Source organism: Cherax quadricarinatus, chromosome 35 (assembly GCF_038502225.1).
Source record: "Cherax quadricarinatus isolate ZL_2023a chromosome 35, ASM3850222v1, whole genome shotgun sequence".
NCBI lineage: Eukaryota > Metazoa > Arthropoda > Malacostraca > Decapoda > Parastacidae > Cherax > Cherax quadricarinatus.
Genome location: NC_091326.1, coordinates 12,780,582 through 12,807,942, shown reverse-complemented (window position 1 = coordinate 12,807,942; position 27,361 = coordinate 12,780,582). Strand labels below are relative to the sequence as shown.

The window sequence follows — 27,361 nt, the reverse complement described above, 5'->3', positions numbered from 1 at the left end:
TCTAACTTGAGCCTCACTATCCTCGTAAAAACTCTTCACTGCTTTCAGTAACCTACCTCCTACACCATACACTTGCAACATCTGCCACATTGCCCCCCTATCCACCCTGTCATACGCCTTTTCCAAATCCATAAATGCCACAAAGACCTCTTTAGCCTTATCTAAATACTGTTCACTTATATGTTTCAATGTAAACACCTGGTCCACACACCCCCTACCTTTCCTAAAGCCTCCTTGTTCTTCTGCTATCCTATTCTCCATCTTACTTTTAATTCTTTCAATAATAACTCTACCATACACTTTACCAGGTATACTCAGCAGACTTATCCCCCTATAATTTTTGCACTCTCTTTTATCCCCTTTGCCTTTATACAAAGGAACTATGCATGCTCTCTGCCAATCCCTAGGTACCTTACCCTCTTCCATACATTTATTAAATAATTGCACCAACCACTCCAAAACTATATCCCCACCTGCTTTTAACATTTCTATCTTTATCCCATCAATCCCAGCTGCCTTACCCCCTTTCATTTTACCTACTGCCTCACGAACTTCCCCCACACTCACAACTGGCTCTTCCTCACTCCTACAAGATGTTATTCCTCCCTGTCCTATACACGAAATCACAGCTTCCCTATCTTCATCAACATTTAACAATTCCTCAAAATATTCCCTCCATCTTCCCAATACCTCTAACTCTCCATTTAATAACTCTCCTCTCCTATTTTTAACTGACAAATCCATTTGTTCTCTAGGCTTTCTTAACTTGTTGATCTCACTCCAAAACTTTTTCTTATTTCAACAAAATTTGTTGATAACATCTCACCCACTCTCTCATTTGCTCTCTTTTTTCATTGCTTCACCACTCTCTTAACCTCTCTCTTTTTCTCCATATACTCTTCCCTCCTTGCATCACTTCTACTTTGTAAAAACTTCTCATATGCTAACTTTTTCTCCCTTACTACTCTCTTTACATCATCATTCCACCAATCGCTCCTCTTCCCTCCCGCACCCACTTTCCTGTAACCACAAACTTCTGCTGAACACTCTAACACTACATTTTTAAACCTACCCCATACCTCTTCGACCCCATTGCCTATGCTCTCATTAGCCCATCTATCCTCCAATAGCTGTTTATATCTTACCCTAACTGCCTCCTCTTTTAGTTTATAAACCTTCACCTCTCTCTTCCCTGATACTTCTATTCTCCTTGTATCCCATCTACCTTTTACTCTCAGTGTAGCTACAACTAGAAAGTGATCTGATATATCTGTGGCCCCTCTATAAACATGTACATCCTGAAGTCTACTCAACAGTCTTTTATCTACCAACACATAATCCAACAAACTACTGTCCTTTCGCCCTACATCATATCTTGTATACTTATTTATCCTCTTTTTCTTAAAATATGCATTACCTATAACTAAACCCCTTTCTATACAAAGTTCAATCAAAGTTCTCCCATTATCATTTACACCTGGCACCCCAAACTTACCTACCACACCCTCTCTAAAAGTTTCTCCTACTTTAGCATTCAGGTCCCCTACCACAATTACTCTCTCACTTGGTTCAAAGGCTCCTATACATTCACTTAACATCTCCCAAAATCTCTCTCTCTCCTCTGCATTCCTCTTCTCCAGGTGCATACACGCTTATTATGACCCACTTCTCGCATCCAACCTTTACTTTAATCCACATAATTCTTGAATTTACACATTCATATTCTCTTTTCTCCTTCCATAACTGATCATTCAACATTACTGCTACCCCTTCCTTTGCTCTAACTCTCTCAGATACTCCAGATTTAATCCCATTTATTTCCCCCCACTGAAACTCCCCTACCCCCTTCAGCTTTGTTTCGCTTAGGGCCAGGACATCCAACTTCTTTTCATTCATAACATCAGCAATCATCTGTTTCTTGTCATCCGCACTACATCCACGCACATTTAAGCATCCCAGTTTTATAAAGTTTTTCTTCTTCTCTTTTTTAGTAAATGTCTACAGGAGAAGGGGTTACTAGCCCATTGCTCCCGGCATTTTAGTCGCCTCATACGACACGCATGGCTTACGGAGGAAAGATTCTTTTCCACTTCCCCATGGACAATAGAAGAAATAAAGAAGAACAAGAGCTATTTAGAAAAAGGAGAAAAACCTAGATGTATGTATATATATATGCATGTGCGTGTCTGTGAAGTGTGACCAAAGTGTAAGTAGGAGTAGCAAGATATCCTTGTTATCTAGCGTGTTTATGAGACAGAAAAAGAAAACAGCAATCCTACCATCATGCAAAACAGTTACAGGTTTCTGTTTCACAGTCATCTGGCAGGACGGTAGTACTTCCCTGGGTGGTTGCTGTCTACCAACCTACTACCTATAATTAGGAAGAAATGGAAAAAAAAAAAAGTTCATGCGAGAGCTGACATAAGTGTGTCATTCCCAAATAGAATGCAGAGTAAATACCACAAAATAAAAAAATAAAGTCAATATACTGTACATTAAAAATACTTCCCAGATATAAGTCCATAAACATCAGGGTAAACAATTTACTACTTCTAGCATTGAGAAATACATTTTTTTTTCTTCAACAAGTCAACTGTCTACCACCAAGGCAGGGTGACCAAAAAAGAAAGAAAATCCACAAAAAAGAAAATACTTTCATCATCATTCAACACTTTCACCTCACTCATACATAATCACTGTCTTTGCAGAGGTGCTCAGATATGACAGTTTAGAAGTCCCTCCAAACTGTCAATATCCCAAACTCCTCCTTTAAAGTACAGGCGTTGTACTTCCCATTTCCAGGACTCAAGTCCAGCTCAATCTATAATAACCGGTTTCCCTGAATCCCTTCACTAAATATTACCCTGCTCACACTCCAACAGCTTGTCAAGTCCCAAAAATCATTCGTCTCCATCTACTCCTATCTAACACACTCACACACATTTGCTCGAAGTCCAAGCATCTAGCCCACAAAACCTCCTTTACTCCCTCCCTCCAACCTTTTCTGGGACGACCCCTTCCCCTCCTTCCTTCTCCTACAGATTTATACACTCTCCAAGTCATACTACTTTGATCCATTCTCTCTAAATGACCAAACCACCTCAACAACCCCTCTTCAGCCCTCTGACTAACACTTTTATTAACTCCACACCTCCTAATTTCCACACTCCAAATTCTCTGCACAATATTTACACCATACATTGCCCTTAGACAGGACATCTCCACTGCCTCCTCACTGCAGCATTTATAATTACATGTATAGCAGAAATAATGATGTAATAGGTCATTGAAAATTAACAGAACACTGAACACTCGCCTGAACTATTGTTTTCTGGGATCTTCCACATGTAGAGATTAAAGTCATCTGAGCCTGAGAGAACAAACTGGTCATTATCACCTGCAAAACAGCAGCTTTTCATTGTGCACGAGTTGTAGTAATGCTCAGCATCGAACTGCAAAAGTAGATACACTATCAGAAATTAAATATCCATAAAATATATGCAAGTACTCTCTACACACTACCTATAACTAAGGTTGATTTTTAACTGAAGCAGAATTAGTATTCCCACACTCAAGTTTACATTAGTCACACATTTGAAGTCTCTTAATGTAGCCGAATTATATTGTTATGCAAGATAAGGTGCTTTGATTTGCTGTCCTTGTTCACTTAGCACTAAGTAGGTACCTAGGTGTTTGCCGACTGGTGTGGGTTGCATCCCGGGGACAAAAATTAAACTAACTGCCCAAAATGCTCTGCATAACCAGGGGCTTCCTATATAGTATGTCACTGATGTCAGCTAGGTCTGTATAAGTTGTATCATGTACAGTGGACCCCCGCTTAACGATCACCTCCTAATGTGACCAATTATGTAAGTGTATTTATATAAGTGCGTTTGTACGTGTATGTTTGGGGGTCTGAAATGGACTAATCTACTTCACAATATTCCTTATGGGAACAAATTCGGTCAGTACTGGCACCTGAACATACTTCTGGAATGAAAAAATATCGTTAATCGGGGGTCCACTGTACTTGTAAAAATAAAGATCATTATTTTTTTTTTCATCAAACCAGCCATATCCTACTGAGGCAGGATGACCCAGAGAAAAAAAAACAAAAGCCTCTCTTTTTAAATTTAATAATGCATACAGGGGAAGGGGTTTCTTGCCCCTTGCTCCCAGAATTTTAGTCACCTCTTATGACACGCATGGCTTACGCAGGAAGAATTCTGTTCCACTTCCCCATGGAGAATTATTGTTATTATTATTTTTACTATTATTATTATAAGGTTATTACAAATTTTATACAGGAAAATTTACTGAATAAATTCGACTAAGCTGCTATATGTATGTGTAAGAATTTGTTTTTTTCAAGAGAATCACTAAAGAATTCTGTATGTCGGTTTGGTTATTACCTAAGACAATAACTACTTCCTTAAGGTGAGAAGAAAAATCTTGGAAGGTGTGTTCTTTAGAAAGCATAAAAAAGGAGGAGGAGGGAGTGAAAGACACCATTATGACCTAACACAACATTAGCTATTCATTAATTTTAATGACCGCATATAAAAAAGCAGTGCTGCAGGAGGCCTACTGGTCCGTGCTAGGCAGATCATACTCAAAACCATCCAATCCTGCTCATGCATTTGCCTAACCAAAACACTAGTCACATTAAAGAAACAGTTTATGACACTCAATAGTCATCCTTATATATCATTAACTCTTCAAAAATGATCTCCACTCTCTTCATGCATATCATGAATTTTCTTCAAATTTGTCAAGGTTTCATAATGCTCTTTCTCCTAAGATTTCCTCCTTATTTGTTTAAAATAAAAGTTTAACTGATTGTTTCACTCTCCTGTTTCTCTGTTGGGTAATTGTAATTACAGTATTAAAATATTTTCTAAAAAAATATTAAGGAACATTCCTAAATATTCACTACAGTCTGTCTAGGTCATTAATCATTTGTAATACCTACATCATATGTAATAATGTTACCTACATCATATGTAATAAGGTATCTCAAAAATAGTCTGAAGATTTGTAAAGCTCTAAGTATCATAAAATTATCCCTATCTTAAACATCACTCATAATAAAGAAGAAAGAGCTAAATCTGCTTTCAACCGAGTCCCTAAAAACAACAACTCTAGCCTTGGAATTTGTTAAATACTTTAAGATTAAACCTGATAAACTATAATAGCTGATCAAAGAAATTTCTGCTCAATGTTAAACTTTGCTCTTAAAATATCACTTGAAACCATGTATTAGCTAAGTCAAAATCATGTACTGTGCATCTCACAAACAAATAATCCATAATACCTGACAGACTGGTTTTGAGTTATGAGTATCGTAAAGGACAGGAGGAAGTCTTCTCCGCAGTGCGATGATCTGGCTACCTGTTCTGTTAAATCTTGCACACATGGACGACTGTGCACATCGCTTTTCTCCATATCTCAACACAGGTCTGCCAATATAAAATAATTGCAAGTACAGTAAAAAACAAAAGGTACCATATCAATATAATATAACCAACCCTATAAATTCCAGTTGGGTTATGTTCCTTGAGATCCTGTGAAATTAGAAACTTTAAATAGTGCAAAGCAAAGAATAAATTTTATTTCTGATTGGGGATCATTTTGTATTTCAAAGAAATATCTATCATTAATTTGGTTACTACTGAAATGCTTAATAATAAGCAGAATAAGAGAGACTTGGGAAATTCATTAAGCCAGCTAAACATTACATAATTTAATTTAATTAATTGGCTGGTTGTACATCAGTAAAAATGTTAGATAACTGAAGCCCAATATATATAATTTGGAGAGTGAGCAGGGTAATATTTTGTGAAGGGATTCAGGGAAACTGGTTAGCCATACTCGAGTCCTGGAGGTGGAAAGTACAATGCTTACACTTTAAAGGAGGGGTTTGGGATTTTTGCTGTTTGGAGTGACATATGAACTATTGTATCTGATCACCTCTGCAAAGACAGAGATATGTGTGAATGATGGTGAAAGTGTTTTTCTTTTTTTCTTTTTTTTTGGGGGGAGGGGGGAATCACCCTGCCTTAGTGGGAGATGGCCAGCATGTTAAAAAAAAAAAAAAAGGTGTATGTAGTGGCAAGTTGGAGGATGTCTGTGTGCGTGTGCATGCATTTGTGTATGTGTGCATGACTCCAGTCTCTTCCAAGCTTTTCTTGAAGCTCTTAATAATCTTGCCCCTTCCATTAAGTTTAAAGCTGAATGGGAATCTAATTCCTTGCTTCCTTTCCTTTATGTCCATGTCCACCGCTCAGATACAGGTTTTTCCTTTTCCGTTTACCGAAAACCTATGCACAGTGGCATGTACATTCACTGCTTTTCCTATCATGCTTCCCCTGTCAAGAAAAGTGTTCTTATCTCCCTCTTTCTCCGTGCCCTCCGCATCTGTGATCCTCAGTTAGTTCCAGCAGAAATTTCCACTCTTCATAATTCGTTTTCCCGTCTTGGCTACCCTTCCCATTTCATAGACTCTGCCCTCTCACGTGCTAAACGCAATTTCTTTTCTCCCAAACTCTCTACTCCTGGGAACTCTTCTATCCTCTGCCTTCCCTACATTTCCGGTCTTTCTAATCTCGACAATTCTCTCCGTCCCTTAGACATCAAGCTTACCTTCTGCCAGACTAACACTCTTCGCACTAATCTCGTTCATACCTCTCCTCCCTCTACAGATGTTCCTGGTGTCTACTTTATTTCTTGCTCCTCCTGTCCTCTTCAATACTTCGGAGAAACTGGTCGATCTCTTTCCGACAGACTTAGGGAGCACAAAAATAGTGTTAGGCTTGCCGACACTAACAATGCTCTGTTCTGTCACGTCAGAGATCATAGCCATCCTATTGACTGGTCCTCTGCTAAAACTGTCTTCCCTACTTCCAACTCGAACAGTCGCCGTCTAGTTGAATCCTCTCTAATACACAACTTTCCTTGTATGAATCTTAGCCCTGGCTTCGTCTCTGTAGATGCCTTCCTCTCCCGCTACATTGTAAAATGTTCCAAACTTCAGAACACCCGTGACTTAACCTGACTCCTCATTTTTTTTTTTTGCATTTTCTTCTTCTCCCTCTTCTCCTTTCCTCTTTCCTTTTTCTCCTCTGGGTTGTCTTTCTCTCTTCTGTCTCGTGTTTCTGTTTCTTCCTTCTTCATTTATTTCACCACTTCCCCTTTCACGCACTTCTGTGCGCTTGCTCTCCCTCTGTGGGCACCGAGCTCTCTTGCAGTGCTCCCCTTCCTTTGTATTTGACTGGCTCGTCCTCCTTTTTCCCCACTTCTACCACTACCACTACTACTACCTCTTCTACTACTACATGTACTACTACTACTACTGATGAAATTAAGACATGTGCGGCGTCTGGTTGTCTTTGTTGTGGACGTTTCGCCATCCAGTGGCTGGCTGGACGACGAAACGTCTACGATAGGGATGCCTGGGTGTTGTGCATGTGTCTTAATTTCATCTTGTCGGTATTATATACCATTCTTGTACTACTACTACTACAACCACCACCTCTTTCTGCCTATATATAGCCGTCCTGCTCCACTTCTGGTTAGTGTGACTTTGTAAATGGTCCAAGTTGGACCGAAACGTCGTCGTAAGCTTCTCTCTTTTATGTGCGGGTTATTTGTGCATCGTTCCAGTCACGGTATAGTGCCTTTTTTTGTTATTTATGTGTGCATGTGTTTGTACATGCTCGTGAATGCACACATCAGTGTGTTGAAGGATGTGTGTGTATGCTCGAAAAGTGTTAATCTGAGTTAATATCACAGGAGTGTTGCTATGGGTGTATACTGGAAGTGTGTTGATGTGGGTGTATATTGTAGGAGTGATGATGTGGGTGTATACTGTAGTACTGCAGCAGGATGAGGGTGTGTTGTCTGTAGGTCTACATAGCCGTAACAATCAGGATCTCACTTTTTATGCAGTCATCAATCTCAAACCAAATAGACTGTGGATGGGCTTACATTGCCAATCACAAATTTACTCATGGGAATCTGAGGATGGCAGCCCAACCCATTTACTAATCCTACAGTGGGCCCTCTCACTATTGCACATGCTTGGTGGAGTTTTTTACTTGTCATGATCCACGATGAGCGTATTTCTTTTCAAACAGGATTGTCTTTTTTTTTTTTAATTAAGTTGGATGTTTTTAGCACTCAGTTTTCTATTATTTATTGGCAGTAAACCCATGTGAGGGACTTGGACATCCAGCAGGTGTGTGTGAGTGAGACAGGAGTGGAGGCAAATGATTTTTGGGACTTGACAAAGTGTGGGAGAGTGAGCAAGATAACATTTATGAAGAGATTCTGGGAAACTGGTTAGCCAGACTTGAGTCCTGGAGGTAGAAAGAACAGTGGCTGCACTCTGAAGAAGGGGTGAGAATATCTGCAGTTTGGAGGAGCATCTTGACTGTAGTATCAGCACACCTCTGGCAAGACAGTGATAAAGTGAATGATAAGGAAAGTGTTTCTTCTTTTTTGGATCACCCTACATCAGTGGGAGGCGGGTGTGATAAAAAAAATTTTAACCCATTTTCTTATCTAACACCCGTGCCCTACTTTAACCAAACTTTGGCATGATATTACTCATCCTTAGCCAAAATACCAGTTAAATTTCCACTCGCAAAATATTTTAAATACTTAATGAAAAACAATATATACTCAATATAATTTAGATATTCTCAACTTACATTCTGGGCTTGCGTACATCCCACAAAGAGACTCCTTCCCGGGAATTAGCAGTAACTACAAACATTGATTCTACTGGATGGAACTGCACAGCATGGAAGGCGTCATGGTAACGCGCTAAACACACAGGATCTGAGGAAAAATGTATGCTCACTGAGGCTCTTTATTAAGAAATTTCAGAATTTATACTGATATTCTGTGCTGTAAATCCAAAGAATAAAAATTAATAACATGAACTTGTTAATCATTCTAGATCTCAATGCATCTCAATGTAGTCTAGTGGGGTTCTCGTAGGAAAAAATAGATAAATGCAGTATAATGAGATCCCTTACAGATAACGTTTCACTCACACAGTGGGTCTTATTAAGTCACGAACAGATGTTTGCAATACATTGTCAACAAAGGATTGTATTATATTACATGCTCTAGCCTCTGAAAGTTACTATCATAATTCACAAAATTATAATATGATTGATGGTGCGAGATTCATCTACAACAACCTGCATTTGTGGTCACAGTGAGGCCCATGCTAACCTCCCTTTGGTGTACAGAAATATACCTAGTTAGATAAATTCTATCAGATTCAGCTGGTCCAGTGGTTAGCACACTGGCCTGCGAGTTTTCGGACTCGCTACCGTGGGTTCAAGCCCCAACCATTCTATTATTTATCTATGATTTATGTTCGATTCAGTCTGTTCAATAACTCCATGCAGATGAAAGACCCAATAAATATGGAATTCTCTATATGAAAATGCAGAGTTCCTTATATATGAGCTGTTGCAATATTGCTAAAACACTTTTTAAAAAAATGTCTTATGTAAATTTAATTTGAATGTTCATACAATATTGTCACTGCTATATATTCAACTACTCAGTACAACACATCTGTTAGACCTGATGTAAACTTAATTTAAATTATCTGTAAATGTCTAAAATATCCATCTTCTCCAAAACCAATTACCATTTCTGCTCGTACATTATTTTCACCACTATACATTTCTACCATCCGTCAAGATTACTCTCTTCTCATCAAGTATCAAATTAAGCTTGGCATTTAAACAGTGTAATTGTAACACTATAATATCAACTAGTGTTAAGTCCTAGTTTTAAGCAATTCGTTCATGTAAACTTTTATTATTAACTAGCATTAGGCCTAGTCTAAGTTTGCTCAAAATGCTGTGCATACTATGGGCTTTTCAAATTATTGCACTGTGTTTATATGTAACAGGTATTTTAAAAGTAAATCTTGAGCTGATCTGATTCGAGTTGAATTCAAAATTATACAAAGAGTAGGGTACTAAGATCAAGTCAAACTTCCCCTTTCAACTGTTGTCTGTGTCATGAAGTGCAAAACATCTGTACTCTATACCATAACTTTATCATGAAAGACTTTACTTTTCCTACTTTCCTTCTTTCTTACTATATTTGCTAATTTATTTGATTGAGCAATTATTTCTTATGGCTACTAAACACCTTTTATATCAAAAGGCACTTAGGACAGAAATCAAGTGATATTTGATGTTTCTATAATAATCTTGGTTGATTCATAAAAAAATGTCAAGCAAGAGTCCATACTAGTTACTACAGTACTATTAAGAACAATAAAATCAACACAACAAAATACAATATTAAAGTTTTTAATATCTTGCCACAAAGCATATCAAGTACCGAAACATGAAAATGTAATACCTCACAACATAATTACTCACTACCCTAATGAAATAAGTACAGTAATTGTAGTACCAGCAGTTTTAAAAAACAAGCCACCCTGGATGTACCTAATATGCATGACACAAACAACAAAGATTGTAACCAACCTTTCTTCTTTCTCCCCCTCTTTCTTGAACACACATGATGCATGGAAACAACCACTTGCAACCAAAAATAAGACAGTACAAATAAGCAAGTACATACTGTATATGAAATGTAAGATATATTTGAATGATCCATAAAAGCTAGAAAAATTTAATTACTATAGTACTAAAATGCCAACAATATAAGTTTAATAGAGTAAAGGACTACTTCTCGTGTGCCATATTTTCATCACATAGCTAAGACATAGTTAAAATCTCTCAAATGTCACATTTCCTATAAATGTTCTTGCACAATGGAGTATAGTTTACTAAAATTTCAATTTCACGCATTCTTCAAGGTTAAAAATAAACAAAGGACAATTATCCACTACCTATACAACAAGATGAATATTTTGAGAAGATTTTGGTACATTATACAAGTTTATGAAAAGGAAAACTCGAATAAATAAGATAAAATATTTCTATTAAAAATATATTACCTGAAGCAGCAGACTCCCTCATATCATAGAGGAGCACCTGTCCATCCTCGCCAGCACTAGCAAACACACAGTCATGAGTCGGGCTTACAGATACCCCATACACAGCCTCCCGGTGCAAGAACACATCCACAGTTTCACCCCTGAAAAATTTTACCATTTTAAACATAAAATAATTTACTGAAAGAGAAATCTTATCCAGTGTTATGCCTAACATTTTACTCATAAGACAATATGGTATATGTTGCATATTATTATTATTATTATTCTTTCTACAAACCGGCCGTATCCCACTGAGGCAGTGACCCAAAAAGAAACACGAGTTTTTCTTTTATTTTAACTTTAGTAATGTATACAGGAGAAAGGGTTACTAGGTCCTTGCTCCCGGCATTTTAGTCGCCTCTTACGACACGCATGGCTTACGGAGGAAAAACTATGTTCCACTTCCCCATGGAGATCAGAGGAAATAAAAAAGAACAAGAACTAGTAAGAAAATAGAAGAAAACCCAGAAGGGCGTATATATACATGCTTGTACATGCATGTGTAGTGTGACGTAAGTTTAAGAAGAAGTAGCAAGATGTACCTGAAATCTTGCATGTTTATGAGACAGAAAAAAGACACCAGCAATCCTACCATCATGTAAAACAATTACAGGCTTTCATTGTACACTCACTTGACAGGACGGGTAGTACCTCTCTGGGCGGTTGCTGTCTACCAACCTACTACCTAGGATTGCATATTATTATTATTATTTCAACAAACCAGCCACATCCCACCCAAGGCAGGGTGACCCAAAGAGAAAAACGGAAGTTTCTCTTTTTAACTTTAGTAATGTATACAGGAGAAAGGGCTACTATCCCTCTCTCCCGACATTTGAGTCACCTCTTATGACATGCATGGCTTACAGAGGAAGAATTCTGCTCCACTTCCCCATGGAGATCTAGTAAGAAAATAGAAGAAAACCCAGTGGGGTGTGTGTATATATGCTTGTACGTGCATGTGTAGTGTGACAAGTCTAAGTAGAAGGAGCAAGATGTACCTGAAATCATGCATGTTTATGAGACAGAAAAAAAACACCAGCAATCTTACCATCATGTAAAACAATTACAGGCATCCGTTTTACACTCATTTGGCAGGACGGTAGTACCTCTCTGGGCTCCTGCTGTTTACCAACATACTACCTAGGATTATTATTATTATTATTATTATTATAATTATTATTATCATTTTTTTCAGTATGCCGGCTGTCTCCCACCGAGGCAGGATGATCCAAAAAAAAAAAAAAAAATCACTTTCACCGTCATTCACACATAATCACTGTCTTTGCAGAGGTGCACAGATATGATAGTTCAGATGTCATTCAAAACAGCAAATATCCCAAACCCTTCCTTTAACCCTTTGACTGTTGCAAGCCCCTTTCTGAAACTGTTATTCTATGTCGCAAAATTTTTGGAAAAAAAAAAATTATTTTTTCTTATGGAACAATAGAAAATCTTTTCCCGGTGGCAATGACACCAAAAGTACGAAATTTGGTCGAAAACTCACGGAATTACGCTCCCGCGAAGTTAGCAGTCTCGGCGACATATACGCATCGGCGATTTCACCGACTTTGAGCCCTGTTTTTGGCCAGTTCCGTTGTTCTAGTTGACCAACTTATGGTTATTTCTTCAAAACTCCATTTTTCTTATCAGTCGAGTACAAGAAACTGCCCATTTACCAATTTGAACTACCCAATAAAGTGGTCAGAAATTGGCAATTTGGCCAATTTTGCGCAAAATAAAAAAGATGCCAATTTCAAAATAGGGTCCAGAATAAACAATGTAGACATTCTTGGCACTAAAATAGCATATCCTCTGTTCATTAGTCATGTCTCTAGGCCCCTCTTATATTACTATTGCTTTCTATTGTGATTTTTTATTCATACAAAAAATACAAAATTTACTGTCATGCAGACTACTGAATTATTGTAAAAATGGTATAAATAATATCAGTGCACTAGTGAAAGAATATCAGACTCCCAGTTGATGTGTATTGGACGTGTGGTGTGATATGCTTACTCTTGAACATTGGTAAAAATCGAACATTTCCGCTACTTTGACCTCAATTTCAAGGTCGTTTTCATGGAGAAAGTAATCAAAATCATCTCCATTTCTGTAACATGTTTTCCATTTTATCACGTGAGACCATGAAAACGAGAATACAATGATAAATACTATACGAAAATACACCTCAAATTCGGCATTTTAATCCAAAAAAACTGTCAGGTTTTTTTCTCATTATGCAATGCGTGCTGCAGGATTTTTTTTACGTGGTGCACACTGACCACACAGACCCATTCTCTCACATGTGGGCCTACCAGCTTTCTCCTGCTTGATTTGAAGCCGCTAGAATTTACGCATTTAAATATGTCCGAAACAGTGGCGCATAAGACGTATATATACGACCGAAACAGTCAAAGGGTTAAAGTGCAGGCACTGTATTATCATCATCATTATTATTATACTTCATGTAAAGTGTTGAGCTTGAGGATTATTAAGCAAATAAAATAATGTACTACATTATTTTATTTGCTTACTGTACTACCTAACGTATTCAATTAACAGAAACCATGGGAAAATTACATAGATGACCTGTCATCCATGAGGAACTTTTGGCATTTTGTTCTTACTAGGAACTACTTGTCTTTCATATCCTAATGAAGATTCTTGCTCCAAACATTTAAGAAGGCTTCAAGAAATAAAATGTTTCCCTTCTTTTAAGGAATTCCAGATGTTTTAGTTCATGACCACATGAAGCAAATATCATCTGCTTGCATTGAGAGAAAAATGAATGCATGAAAATTATAAAATTCCCTCAAGAACCTATTTGCAAAAAAAAAAAAAAAAAAAAAAAAGGTAATGAAACAAGAAACAACAAAAGCACAAATTAAGAAAAAACAGAAAGGGAAGACAGCAGTCACTAAAATGCCAGAGAACTGTGAATGTTGATAACAAGGTGCAAATAATATACTGAAAGAGAAATCTTATCCAGAATTACACCTAACTTGTTTCTTATAAGACAATATGGTATATACTGCATATTATTATATTATTAGTACTATTATTAGTGATGAATGGTTTGAAAAACCGACAAGTTGAAGATTGAGACACTTATGCAGCATATGGGAATCTTTATTCAGGAAACGTTTCGCCACACAGTGGCTTCATCAGTCCAATACAAAGAGGAAGGCGTAAGGAGAGGAGGAGTATGAGGTAATCAGTCCCTCAGCCTGGAGTCGATGTGTTCAGTCCATCAATCTTGTAGAATGTACAGCATAGGGCCGTAGACGTGGCTTATATACTGTAGTGAGGTGAGGTGAAGCAGGCGGAGGCGAGGTCATAGTGGTACCATCCACTAGTCGAAGTAGGTCTTCGTCCAAAGGTTGAACAAGTGTTGAAGAATAAAGATTCCCATATGCTGTACAAGTGTCTCAATCTTCAACTTTTCGGTTTTTCAAACCATTCATCACAACTGTCAGACACTGCAGCATCATGGGATCTTGTTACAAAGAATTCTTCAACACTTGTTCAACCTTTGGACGAAGACCTACTTCGACTAGTGGATGGTACCACTATGACCCCGCCTCAGCCTGCTTCACCTCACCTCACAACAGTACATAAGCCACGTCTACGGCCCTATGCTGTACATTCTACAAGATTGATGAACTGAACACATCGACTCCAGGCTGAGGGACTGATTACCTCATACTCCTCCTCTCCTTACGCCTTCCTCTTTGTATTGGACTGATGAAGCCACTGTGGCGAAACGTTTTCTGAATAAAGATTCCCATGTGCTGCATAAGTGTCTCAATCTTCAACTATTATTAGTGCTCCACCTACGGGGGTCATATAGTGCCTGGCAAATAAAGAGGCAATCAGATCTGATCTGAGGAAGGTGTGTGTGTGTAGCTCCAATTCCGTGGCTCAAGAGCTCCTCACTGGCATCAAAGTGCCATCTCGAAGGGTTGTTGCAATAAAAATGTTGCCAGAAAGAAAGAAAATAAGTATCACCCAAGACTAGCCAGCTGAGAATGAAGTCAAGCAATTAAAATGATGATGAATACACAATGTGAAAGAGACAACATTGTCAAATGCAATACGTTGAAATTCATAATATGTGTGAATTTATAAAAAGTGTCGGGGGTTCAGAAACAAACTCCACTGAGCTTATTATAAAAATTATTCTAAAGCCAGTTCTTTGTGCAGCATTACAAATAAATAAATAAATTAATAAAAAATACAGACAAAGACTGAGACAGAGGCAGACAGAGAGAGAGACATTCGTACATACATGTACACTAAAAATAAAGTTTTCTTACGTTTTTAAATCATGTACAATGACTTGCTCATCATTTCCAGCGGAGAAAATCTTAGCATTGCAGGAGTCAAAACTAAGGCAAAAAATGTTGCTGTTGTGTTCACCCTTCATTGTGCGAGGCCGATGATTACCTGACAGGGCCTTATCAACATTCCACAGAAGCACACGCCGGTCATCACCACCTGATGTAAAACACCCCAAGGCAAATCAATTAATAACACACTATAACCTCTCTACTGCACTGGGATGCTCAAAATCTACAAATATACTAAGTACATATCAAACTGAGAAAAAGAATGATAACAGCCATTACATATTAACTACAGGACATAGTTAATAAACAAAAATATTAAGTTTCTCAAAACAAAACATAGTATTGTAATGAAAAAGATAATTGTTTACACAGAACACACATACAGTAGACACTAGTTAAAGAACATGGGTGCAAAGAAGTACATGTGAAAGACATGTAGCTGAAGACCATATGATCTATACCAAGTCTATTACAAAAATGGACAAACCATAGTTTAGCTACCTCTGCTTCTGTCCAAACAGCTACCAGAATATCAGAGGGCTCTTTCCCTGCTGTCCTTCACTACCTCTGGCCACATTGTCAGCTTCAAAACTGATTTTAAGAAAAATGAACTATGTATTGATATCAAGTAAGAAAGCTGGTGGTAGAGTTTAAACTTTAAACTGCTATTGCTGCTGACTACCCAGGAAAACACTTTGCAAATACTGAACTCAGCTGTATGTAATATGAGGTGTGTGGGGGTTGACTCTGGTTACTAGAAAACTGACCTTCACTCCGGAACACCCTGGGTGACTAGTTAACTATGGACTACTCAAATCATAATGAGCTACTACAGTATTGTACTGTTCCATAAGTGATCTATGGTTAACCAGTCATACTGGGTGTCCATGAGCAAAGGTTAGGTTCCAGTGACCAAAGCCAACCCCGCACACCTGTACTGCATAGTCGGATAGATGCAAAGTGCTTTCCCAATAATCACTGATGCCTGAGGTTTGTATACTGGTTTGCCTGCAGCCAGAAGTAACAGCCTGGTTGATCAGGCCCCAATCCACCACAAGACCTGGTCATGGACAACACTGCAGTGGCATTGACACTCGGAACACCCTCCAGATATACTCCAGATATAGCAGACACAGGGGTGGAGCTATAAGGTCCACACTAAAGATGAATCTACAGAGCCCTGACCAACAGGAGGACCCCATAGTGCCCTGGCTCGCAGGACCCCACAGTGCCCCGGCCCACAGGAGGACCCCACAGTGCCCCGGCCCGCAGGACCCCACAGTGCCCCGGCCTGCAGGAGGATCCTACAGTGCCCTGGCCCGCAGGAGGACCCCACAGTGCCCCGGCCTGCAGGAGGACCCCACAGTGCCCCGGCCTGCAGGAGGACCCCACAGTGCCCCGGCCTGCAGGAGGACCCCACAGTGCCCCGGCCTGCAGGAGGACCCCACAGTGCCCCGGCCTGCAGGAGGACCCCACAGAGCTCCGGCCCGCAGGAGGACCCCACAGTACCCCGGCCTGCAGGACCCCACAGTGCCCTGGCCTGCAGGAGGACCCCACAGTGCCCTGGCCTGCAGGAGGACCCCACAGTGCCCTGGCCCACATGAGGACCCCATAGTGCCCTGACCAACAGGAGGATCCCACAGGGTGCTGACCCGCAGGAGGACCCCACAGTGCCCCATCCCACAGGACCCCACAGCATCCTGGCCCACAGGACCCCACAGTGCCCTGGCCCACAGGACCCCACAGTGCCCTGGCCCACAGGAGGATCCCACAGTGCCCTGGCCCACAGGAGGATCCCACAGTGCCCTGGCCAGCAGGAGGATCCCACAGTGCCTTGACCCGCAGGAGGACCCCACAGGGCCATGACCAGCAGGAGGACCCCACAGGGCCCTGACCAGCAGGAGGACCCCACAGGGCCCTGACCTGCAGGAGGACCCCACAGTGCCCCATCCCACAGGAGGACCCCACAGCGTCCTGGCCCACAGGACCCCACAGTGTCCTGGCCCACAGGACCCCACAGTGTCCTGGCCCACAGGAGGACCCCACAGTGCCCTGGCCCACAGGACCCCACAGTGCCCTGGCCCACAGGACCCCACAGTGCCCTGACCCACAGGAGGACCCCACAGGGCCCTGACCCACAGGAGGACCCCACAGGGCCCTGACCCACAGGACCCCACAGGGCCCTGACCCACAGGAGGACCCCACAGGGCCCTGACCCACAGGAGGACCCCACAGGGCCCTGACCCACAGGAGGACCCCACAGGGCCCTGACCCACAGGAGGACCCCACAGGACCCTGACCCACAGGAGGACCCCACAGGACCCTGACCCACAAGAGGACTCCACAGGTCCCTCACCCACAGGAGGACTCCACAGGTCCCTGACCCACAGGAGGACTCCACAGGTCCCTGACCCACAGGAGGACTCCACAGGGCCTTCACCCACAAGAGGACTCCACAGGGCCCTCACCCACAAGAGGACCTCACAGGGCCCTCACCCACAAGAGGACCTCACAGGGCCCTCACCCATAGGATGACCACCTAATCTAACCTGACCTGCTGGAGGACCCACAAGGCCCTGACCTACTGGAGGACCCACAAGGCCCTGACCTGCTGGAGGACCCACAAGGCCTTGACCTGCTGGAGGACCCACAAGGCCCTGACCTGCTGGAGGACCCACAAGGCCCTGACCTGCTGGAGGGCCCACAAGGCCCTGACCTGCTGGAGGACCCACAAGGCCCTGACCTGCTGGAGGACCCACAAGGCCCTGACCTGCTGGAGGACCCACAAGGCCCTGACCTGCTGGAGGACCCACAAGGCCCTGACCTGCTGGAGGACCCACAAGGCCCTGACCTGCTGGAGGACCCACAAGGCCCTGACCTGCTGGAGGACCCACAAGGCCCTGACCTGCTGGAGGACCCAAAAGGCCCTGGCCTGCTGGAGGACCCAAAGGCCCTGACCTGCTGGAGGGCCCACAAGGCCCTGACCTGCTGGAGGGCCCACAAGGCCCTGACCTGCTAGCTGACCCACAAGGCCCTGACCTACTGGCAGGCCCACAGGGCCCTGACCTGCTGGAGGTCCCAAAAGGCAGAGACCTGCTGGAGGACCCACAAGGCCCAGACCTGCTGGAGGACCCACAAGGCCCAGACCTGCTGGAGGACCCACAAGGCCTTGACTTGCAGAAGGCCCTATAATGCCCCAGGGACCAAGCAACGAAAGCCCCAAATGTGGGACCAAGTAACAAAGGCCCTGACCTGGAGACCAAGCAACAAGGCTGTGACCTGGGGACCAAGCAACAAGGCCCCGAGCTGGGGACCAACCAACAAGGTCCCGACCTAGGGACCAAGCAGCAAGGCCCCAACCAGGGGACCAAGCAGCAAGGCCCCGACCAGGGGACCAAGCAACAAGGCCACGACCTGGGGACCAAGCAACAAGGCCACGACCTGGGGACCAAGCAACAAGGCCACGACCTGGGGACCAAGCAACAAGGCCACAACCTGGGGACCAAGCAACAAAGCCATGACCTGGGGACCAAGCAACAAGGCCATGACCTGGGGACCAAGCAACACGCCATGACCTGGGGACCAAGCAACACGCCACGACCTGGGGACCAAGCAACAAGGCCACGACCTGGGGACCAAGCAACAAGGCCACGACCTGGGGACCAAGCAACAAGGCCACGACCTGGGGACCAAGCAACAAGGCCACGACCTGGGGACCAAGCAACAAGGCCCCGACCTGGGGACCAAGCAACAAGGCCACGGCCAGGGGACCAAGCAACAAGGCCACGACCAGGGGACCAAGCAACAAGGCCACGACCAGGGGACCAAGCAACAAGGCCACGACCTGGGGACCAAGCAACAAGGCCACGACCTGGGGACCAAGCAACAAGGCCCTAACCTGGGGACCAAGCAACAAGGCCACGACCAGGGGACCAAGCAACAAGGCCACGACCTGGGGACCAAGCAACAAGGCCATGACCTGGGGACCAAGCAACAAGGCCACGACCTCGGGACCAAGCAACAAGGCCACGACCTCGGGACCAAGAAACAAGGCCACGACCTCGGGACCAAGCAACAAGGCCATGACCTGGGGACCAAGCAACAAGGCCACAACCAAGGGGAGAGCCGGCGGGATGGAGGGGGTGTGGCTCTGGGCACAGCCCGGAGGGCGTGGCTCGGGGGACACCCCGGAGGGCGTGGCTCGGGGGACAGCCCGGAGGGCGTGGATCGGGGAACAGCCCGGAAGGCATGGCTTGAGGGACAGCCCAGAGGGAGCGACTCGGGGTAGAGCCCGGAGGGAGCGACTCGGGGTAGAGCCCGGAGGGAGCGACTCGGGGTAGAGCCCGGAGGGAGCGACTCGGGGTAGAGCCCGGAGGGAGCGACTCGGGATAGAGCCCGGAGGGAGCGACTCGGGGCAGAGCCCGGAGGGAGCGACTCGGGGTAGAGCCAGGAGGGAGCGACTCGGGGTAGAGCCCGGAGGGAGCGACTAGGGGTAGAGACGGGAGGGAGCGACTCGGGGTAGAGCCCGGAGGGAGCGACTCGGGGTAGAGCCCGGAGGGAGCGACTCGGGGTAGAGCCCGGAGGGAGCGACTCGGGGTAGAGCCCGGAGGGAGCGACTCGGGGTAGAGCCCGGAGGGAGCGACTCGGGGTAGAGCCCGGAGGGAGCGGCTCAGGGTAGAGCCCAGAGGGAGCGACTCGGGGTAGAGCCCAGAGGGAGCGACTTGGGGTAGAGTCTGGAGGGAGCGTCTCAGGTTAGAACCCAGAGGGAGCGACTCGGGTTATAACCTGGAGGGACCAACTTGGGTTAGAGCCCGGAGGGAGCGACTCAGGGTAGAGCCCAGAGGGAGTGACTCAGGGTAGAGCCCGGAGGGAGCGACTCGGGGGACAGCCCAGAGGAAGTGACTCGGGGGACAGCCCGGAGGGAGCAACTCGGGGGACAGCCAGGAGGGAGCAACTCGGGGGACAGCCTGGAGGGAGCGACTCGGGGGACAGCCTGGAGGGAGTGACTCGGGGGACAGCCTGGAGGGAGCGACTAGGGGGACAGCCCGGAGGGAGCGACTCGGGGGACAGCCAGGAGGGAGCGACTCAGGGGACAGCCTGGAGGGAGCGACTCGGGGGACAGCCCGGAAGGAGTGACTCGGGGGACAGCCCGGAGGGAGCAACTCGGGGACAGCCCGGAGGGAGCGACTTGGGGGACAGCCCAGAGGGAGCGACTCGGGAGGACAGCCCAGAGGGAGCGACTCGGGGGACAGCCCGGAGGGAGTGACTCGGGGGACAGCTCAGAGGGAGCGACTTGGGGGACAGCCCAGAGGGAGTGACTCAGGGGACAGCCCGGAGGGAGTGATTCGAGGGACAGCCCGGAGGGAGTGATTCGAGGGACAGCCCGGAGGGAGTGACTTGGGGGACAGCCCAGAGGGAGTGACTCAGGGGACAGCCCGGAGGGAGTGATTCGAGGGACAGCCCGGAGGGAGTGATTCGAGGGACAGCCCGGAGGGAGTGACTCGGAGAGAGCCCAGAGGGCATGACTCTAGAAGAGCCAGGAAGGAATAACTTAGGCAGAGCCAAGAGACCACAACTTGACCAGTGCCAAGAGAGCATGAGATGGCCAGAGCTAAAAAGACATAATTCTCTTAAAGCTGTGAGGGAATGACTTTGGAACATACAGCCTATTTAAATCTTTCTAATGTTCAGTGGTATCATCTTCTGAATTTATTAGTCAGCCTATTTTTGTGTCATCAACAAATTTACTCGTTAGTTTTTATTCCTTCATCAAAGTCATTAATGTAGGCCACAGACAACAAGGAGACCCAAAACTGATTCTTGTGGCATGCCACCTGTGACTGGTCTCTGTGTAAATTTTATGCTACTTATTTGTCAACTATGACTAAATGAATGAAAGAATTTTTCTTCCTATACCATGTGCTGCCACTTTCTATAATGATCTCTATCAAAAACCTTACTTAAATTCAAGTATGTGACATATTCTTTAATATGATCTGCTGATCAGCAAATTTGCTAATCAAGAATACCCTTTGTGAATCAGTAATGACTTATTAATCAAATGCTCATCAAAGTGGATTCTAAATATATCCACTACCATTATTTCAAATAATTTTCACAATAACACTGCACAATTACTTACATGATCTTTTACACAAAGCCAAAATAAAAATCTAAAAAAAATTTTTGGTTACTACAATTTTCACAATTTTACATGAAGTGTAAATATTAAGAACTATACATTAAACCCATTTGGGTTATGTTATGCTGTAGAATTAGCTAACAGATTCTGCTGATCCTAAGCTATATTTGATGCAGTTATTTAGTGAATTAATCTTGTACTGCACTGTATAAATATAAAACCTGAAAAGACTGATATTTTTTTAAAATGTTACATTTAATACTCACAAGATGAAGATTAGTGTACAAACATAACAGTATATCATGCTGCAATATTTTCTCATAATTAATTAACAATAAAATAAATATTTCAAACTTACCAGATACCAGTAGATCTCCTTCTTTGGAAAACTCTATAGCATTGACACAGCCATAGTGGGCATAGAGGTCCTTGCGGTAGAGATTCTTTGAAGTATCAAGTCTCCTTGAAAGAAACGATGAAGACGCTACTGAAGGACCCCAATCCGGTCTTGCAGAATGATATGCTCTCCATTCCAAATAGCGAAGGGAGCACCCCGATAGCTCATTAATTTTTCCTGATGTCCTCATCTTCACTAATGCAGTCTATAATCACATATACAAATATATAAAACTACCATCGCGACAACCGCTCACTGTACATAGTTACTTTCATAGGCCTACCCATGCTAGAGCCCTAAGTTACTAGCGGTACAAATTAATACAAAACTAACTTCACAGGTAGAAACATCTATATATACAACCTTGACAGGGCAATGGCCTTCAGGTTGGTGAAGCCTGTGGGAGGAGGAAGGTGGCAGGCGAGAAGAATGAGAGGAAACATGAAGGTGGAAACTGTCAAGTCTCAGCTGCTGCTCCACCTGATCTTTGTTTATGTTGGTGCCTCCACAGGCAGGGCCGCCTCCAAGGCCAACACTCTCTACACCAGTTTTACCCTCACATCTGCACCCAACGTTAACCAGTCACTCGCAGCCGGGCTCCGCTGTCTCTCTCCTGCCAGGGGCATGGTGGAGAGTGTTGAGAGAGCGTTACTAGGGTAGTTAGAGTGGAAAACGTGTGCTGGTGAGAGTCAGCTGACGAGGTGGGCCTCCTCCATTCCGCTCCACGCCTGCTGCTTCCCTTCCACTACACATAATACAATACCTAAGCATTTTTAGCCTTGTCTTTAATTTTGTCCTGGAAACCTGACACAAACCTATGTTTTTTTCATAAATTGTGCGAAGAAACATCAGCAACGCGCTCGAGAGGGGATATATATTTGTATAAATCCAAGGGGGGTTGAAATTGATTGTTGATATTGCTAGTGCATCTGTAGTGGAAGGGTGAGATTAGCTCGCTGCCGCTGGCCTGTATTATTACCTAGCTGGGCACCACTCCATGATCGGGGTCAGGGAGCCGCATAATGCCCTCTCTCAATATTTTTAATAAGCATAAATGTCCTTAAGAAAGGCTCCTTGAGGCTGGTGGAGGGCTCTTGATCTAAGGAATTGGACCTGTGCTCCTATTCCTTAAATCAAGTCTGAATGTCTTCCATTCTCCCGGCATTGCATGATCCTTACGGGTTGACTGCTCCCCCATGAATATATTAATAATAATAATAATATACACAAATATTGCAGATATTGAAAATCTGTGTATCATTCATTATCAATCACGTTTTATAGCCTGGGCTACAGAGATGCAATCACCAGCATATATTATAACTACAGTACGGTATAAATTGTTGCACCTTCAAGGAGTATCATATGCTAATGGCTCTTGCTTCAAGGAATCTGAGTTACCCTCATTATCATAATAATAATGAGGGAAGCGCTAATTAATGTGTAAATGTTATACAGCCCCTGGGTAATCAGGGTATTTTTCCGTGATGTAACTAGGGTGGGGTCTGATAAAGACCCATTATGATTTCTGTAATCTTGTTTTATTATTTTATTATTATAGTGCATGGGGGACACTATAAACTAGCAGCTTAGGCGGTACACCTAAGTTAAGGTTTGATCCAAGGAAGGAGAAGAAACTAATTTGACCTGACCTAACCTTCCCTGGATCGAATCTGATTGCCTCTCAGAACCCCAAGCACTATTACCCCCAACAGGTTTAGCGTGCCCCCATAAATATAATAATTGGATCAAGAACTTTTCACCAGCATCAAGGCCCCCCATGAAGTTCTTTCTTATACTGAACCTCATTACCTCCAGTTCACATACTGAGGAACCTGGGATCGATTCCCGGACGAATGGAAATCTTACAAGAAAAGATAAATGACACTTCCCTACCCGGGGCGCCAATGCCGGGTCACCAAATTGGAAGAGACCCGGGGCCGGGATCCATACCGGCAAATGAAACAGAGTAGAATGGAAATCTTAGCTGATTCTCGTGGATTGTATCCTAAGGAAGAGGATAATAAAACTCCAGTGGAAATAAACCAGACAATCTGATGACATGGCTTTATTGGGTTATCCTGGGTTACTAACCTTCTGCGTTAATAATCCCAATAAAATTATCAATATGGCTTCATTTCTTCCTTACTAATATAATTATCACTAGCTTCTGTTATATTCACGAAGAAACTACTCACAATTGTATGTATGTCTTTTATTATGTGAATTCGATTTATAATGCCAAATTTTAAGGTCTTAGTTTAAGAACCGGGGTGGGTTGCATAATAAGAATATTTACTAGACAGCTTATGTTTTTATTAAATAAATATCATTAGATAAGCCTCCACACAGCATAATCACAGCGATACAAGAGAGGAACGTTGTGTTATTAAGATTACACGAGTGAAAAATAATGCACAAGTTGTATAATAATGTTTTTTTACATCAGATATTCCACATACTGCGGATACTTTTTTTTTTTATCCATTTGAAATATTACAAGCAGGTCTGCAGTATCCTTACACAATAGAGCGAGAAACTAATGTGAAGGACCTGGCATTGATAATGTCAGAGCATCTGACTTTCAAAGATCACAACAATGTTTTTTCACGTCTACTAAGAAAATGAAAGGATGGATAATGAAAACCTTCAAAACTAGGGATGCCAAGCCCATGGTGGTTCTCTTCAAATCGCTTGTTCTCTCCAGGTTGGAATATTGCTGTACACTAACGGCCCCTTTCAAGGCGAATGAAATTGCAGACCTGGAGAATGTACAGAGAACTTTCACGGCACATATAAATACGATAAAGCACCTAAACTACTGGGAACAGTTGCATTCTTTTGATTTGTATTCTTTGAAATGCAGGCGAGAAAGATACATGATAATATACACTTGGAAAATCCTAGAGGGACTAGTCCCAAATTTGCACACGAAAATCACTCCCTACAAGAGCAAAATACTGGGCAGGAGATGCAACATTTCCCTCACCGAGCCCAAGACTGTTTAACTGCCTCCCAGCATACATAAAAGGAATTACCAATAGACCCCTGGCTGCCTTCAACAAGGCGCTGGACAACCACCTAAAGTCAGTATCTGATCAGCCGGTTCGTACGTCGGTCTGCGTGTGGCCATCAGTAACAACATAAGAACATAAGAACGAAGGAACACTGCAGCAGGTCTACTGGCCCATGCGAGGCAGGTCCAAGTCTCCTATCGGCTTAAGCCAATGCATCCAACCTAGTCAGGTCAGGTCACCTTGACTTAAGGGAGGAACACGGCAACCGTCCTGGTAGCACAAGCTAATCAGGTCCAACTCACACCAACCCACACCCATTCATGTATTTATCCAACCTATTTTTAAAGCTACACAACGTTCTGGCCTCTATAACTGTACTTGGGAGTTTGTTCCACTCATCCACAACTCTATTACCAAACCAGTACTTTCCTATATCCTTCCTGAATCTGAATTTTTCTAACTTAAAACCATTGCTGCGAGCCCTGTCTAGGCTAGATATTTTCAGCACACTATTTACATCCCCTTTATTTATTCCTGTCTTCCATTTATACACCTCAATCATATCCCCCTAATTCTACGTCTTTCTAGAGAGTGCAGATTCAGGGCCCTTAGTCTATCCTCATAGGGAAGGTTTCTGATACATGGGATCAACTTTGTCATCCTCCTTTGTACATTTTCCAGAGCATTTATGTCCATTCTGTAATACGGTGACCAAAACTGTGCAGCATAATCTAAATGAGGCCTAACCAAGGATGTATAGAGTTGAAGAACAACCTGAGGACTCCTATTATTTATGCTTCTTGATATGAAGCCAAGGATTCTATTAGCTTTATTGCGAACACTTATGCACTGTTGTCTTGTTTTCAGATTACTGCTAACCAGAACTCCTAAATCTTTTTCGCAATCCGTAATATTAAGATCTACATTATTTAGTTTATATGTGGCATGGTTATTGTCCTGTCCAACATTTAGAACTTTGCATTTGTCTATATTAAACTGCATCTGCCACCTCTCCGACCACTGCATCAGTCTACTCAAATCTTCCTGGAGTGCTCTAATGTCCTCTTCAGAATGAATTCGACGGCCTATTTTGGTGTCATCGGCAAACTTGCTGATGTCGCTCTTTATGCCCTCATCTATGTCGTTTATGTATATTGTGAACAGCAGGGGGCCCAACACTGACCCCTGTGGAACACCGCTCGTGACGCTTCCCCACTCTGATTTCTCCCCATTTATGCAAACTCTCTGCTGCCTATTTGTCAACCATGCTTCTATCCAGGAAAAAAATTCTCCTCCTATTCCATGTGCCTTAATTTTCCTCGATAGTCTCTGATGTGGGACCCTGTCAAAAGCCTTACTGAAGGCCATATACACAATATCATATTCATTACCATGATCTACCTCCTCATACCTTAGTGAAAAAAGTTAATAAATTCGTAAGGCAGGAACGCCCCCTTGTAAAACCATGCTGAGATTCGTTGATTAATTTATGCTTTTCAAGGTGGCTACGAACTGCCTCGGCAATTATTGATTCTATAAATTTTCCCACTATGGAGGTTAGGCTTATTGGTCTATAGTTCGAAGGTAAGGACCTATCACCTGCTTTGAAAATAGGTATAACATTTGCCATTTTCCACTTATCTGGCACAATGCCAGTTTGTAGTGATATGTTGAAAAGATTAGCCAAAGGTTTGCTAAGCTCCTCTTTATATTCCTTTAGAACCCTTGCATACAGTTCATCAGGGCCTGGGGATTTGTTAGGTTTTAATTTATCTATTTGCCTAAGGACCATGTCACTTGTGACCCTAATCGTGCACAGTTTATTATCGTCCTGTTCCACATAATTTATCATTTCTGGAATATCGCTGGTATCCTCCTGTGTAAAAACTGAGAGGAAGTATGTGTTAAAACTTCTACACATTTCCTTATCCCTGTCAGTGAGCTGACCCGAGGAACTTTTGAGTGGGCCTATCTTGTCCCTGATCTTACTTCTGTATACCTGAAAGAATCCTTTTGGGTTAGTCTTCGAATCTCTTGCAACTTTAACCTTATAATCTCTTTTTGCTTTTCTAATTCCTTTTTTTATTTCTCTCTTTAACTGAATTTATCGATTTCTTAATTGCCCCTCTCCTCTTTTGAATTGCCTATATATGCCTATCTTTTGACCAATTAGATATTTTAATCTATTGTTCATCCATTTAGGATCATTTTTGTTTGATCTGATTTCCCTATTTGGAACATAATTTGACTGAGCAGCTAGAACTATGCCCTGGAAAGCGTCATATCGGCAACCATCACCACCTACCTGACCCTTAGTCAGGTCATTCCAGTTCAGCCCACCTAAGTAATTTTTCAGTCCTATGAAATCAGCCAAGCGGAAGTCAGGGACAGAGACTTGATTGCCATTATTAGGGG

General features: G+C 43.1%; 1 protein-coding gene across 4 annotated transcripts in view; it reads right to left on the bottom strand.

Annotated features, from left to right (window-relative positions):
* LOC128695135 (DDB1- and CUL4-associated factor 5) overlaps positions 1-22,686 on the bottom strand; it is an 80,127-nt gene extending 57,441 nt beyond the window's left edge. For 3 of the 4 annotated variants that reach the window (XM_053785571.2, XM_053785570.2, XM_053785573.2), the window contains exons 1-6: positions 21,891-22,686; positions 15,358-15,538; positions 11,003-11,142; positions 8,712-8,841; positions 5,315-5,459; positions 3,317-3,452 (exon numbers count right to left, since the gene is read on the bottom strand). In XM_053785571.2, coding sequence (XP_053641546.1) covers positions 3,317-3,452; positions 5,315-5,459; positions 8,712-8,841; positions 11,003-11,142; positions 15,358-15,538; positions 21,891-22,119 — 961 coding nt within the window. In that variant the 5' untranslated portion in view covers positions 22,120-22,686. The remainder of the gene's footprint in view (positions 1-3,316; positions 3,453-5,314; positions 5,460-8,711; positions 8,842-11,002; positions 11,143-15,357; positions 15,539-21,890) is intronic. The other variant, XM_053785569.2, reaches the window with a different exon arrangement.
* Between the last annotated feature and the right edge of the window lie 4,675 nt (positions 22,687-27,361).